This window comes from Galeopterus variegatus, unplaced genomic scaffold (assembly GCF_000696425.1).
Source record: "Galeopterus variegatus unplaced genomic scaffold, G_variegatus-3.0.2 Scaffold2595, whole genome shotgun sequence".
In the NCBI taxonomy this organism is placed as follows: Eukaryota; Metazoa; Chordata; class Mammalia; order Dermoptera; family Cynocephalidae; genus Galeopterus; species Galeopterus variegatus.
Window position 1 is genome coordinate 75,705 of NW_007728706.1, and position 1,516 is coordinate 77,220.

Sequence of the window (1,516 nt, forward strand, 5' to 3'; positions counted from 1 at the left end):
GCCTCCTCGCCGTCGCCCTCTTCCTCCGCGTCCTCGTCCTCCTCGTCGTCGTCCTCGTCGTCCCCGTCGGCCTGCGGCGGGCTGGGCCCGGGCGGCGTGGGCGGCGGCGCCCCGCAGACGTCCCCCTCCAGCTCCAGGCTCTCCACGTCGATCTCCCAGTCTCCGGCCGCCGCGCCCGCCTGCCGGTCGGCCATGGCGCGCGCTGCCTGACTCGGGCCTGAGCTCAGCGGCCCGCACTCTGCGGAGACACAAAGACCCGAAGACCCCCCGGCCGCCGTCAGGAACCGTCCCTGAGCCTCAGGCCCAGAGCGCCTGGTGTGCCCGCCTCCAGCTCCTACACGTCCCTCACGTCCAGGCGGCACGTGCCTTTCTTGTATCTCTAGGGTCCCCGGGGATCCACAACCCAACAAGGGTTTCATGTGATTATTTCTGACCGCTCCGTGGGCACCTGACCTTTAACCGCAGCCCTCTCTGGCCGTCGCAGGCTTTCCAGACAAGTGCCCGGGTAACTCACTGATCACACGCGCACAGCGGTGTGTCCAACGAGGCCGGCCTAGGCCGCTTGTCTGTCTTCCCCACACCCAACTAGCACGGCCGGGATGAATATAAAAATGTCGATGGAAGAACTGGTTTCCTTTTGATTACGAGGGGCCTTTCAGGCCCAGCAAAATACCACACCAGGCTTCCCAAATGCCTCTCATCCGCCTGCACCACCAAAAGGACCCTCGTTGGGTTGGAACAGGTCATCCCGTCCTCCTCCCCCTCAAAGTAACCAGCTGAAAGCCAAAGCTCTGCTGTCACTATAGCCCTATGGGGACACTGGACACCAGCCGCAGATGCCCGCCCACGTTAACAGTGCTTGGGCTGCATGAGGCTGGGCCGCGCGGACGCTGTGTGCAGCGCTTGGTTGACATCTTTAAGGCAAGGCATTCAAGTAGAACAGCAAGGTTCACGCCCTCGCCGTCCCCGACCCCCAGAGCAGCGTCACAGCACTCACCAAGACTTTGAGGCCCGGGCTAGCGGCCGAGTCGAAAGATATCCCGCTTTGGGGTCTGGCTCTCGGGCGGCCGCTGTGCATGCAAACAGAAATCGGGGTCGCTGCGCTCGGCCACGAAATCGGGGGTGACAGCTGGAGGCCCGGATCTCCCGAGACGGGGAAGGAGGGGGCAAAAGGGGGTGGAAGGGAACCGGGGTAGAAGGTGACTCAAGTCCTCAGCGACCTGGCCCCGCACATCCCGGACTCTGCAACGTTCTGATCGGTCCTCTGCAGCCCCAGGCGCTTCTCCTCCCTGAAGCCGCTTTTGGCTTCCTTTGACCCAAGCTGGGCCGGAAAGGTCCGGCCACCCGGGCGGGCGCACGCAGCCGCGTTCTGCACAGCGCCGCTCGCGGCCGTCTCCTGCCGCCGCTCCCCTTCCTAGTATTATCCGCTCTGGCTCCCGAGCTCCGCGTCCTCTGATTGGTCGGTTGTCAGGCGGTGTGCACGCTGATTGGCCGAGGCACGCTGACCGGGCACCCT

At 64.7% G+C, this 1,516-nt stretch overlaps 1 protein-coding gene across 1 annotated transcript in view; it reads right to left on the bottom strand.

The window, feature by feature from the left end:
- The window catches only part of LOC103598391 (doublesex- and mab-3-related transcription factor 2-like), a 6,069-nt gene extending 5,875 nt beyond the window's left edge, over window positions 1-194 (bottom strand). Inside the window, exon 1 of the mRNA XM_008582384.1 lies at window positions 3-194. Within this exon, the coding sequence (XP_008580606.1) occupies window positions 3-194 (192 nt within the window). The remainder of the gene's footprint in view (window positions 1-2) is intronic.
- Between the last annotated feature and the right edge of the window lie 1,322 nt (window positions 195-1,516).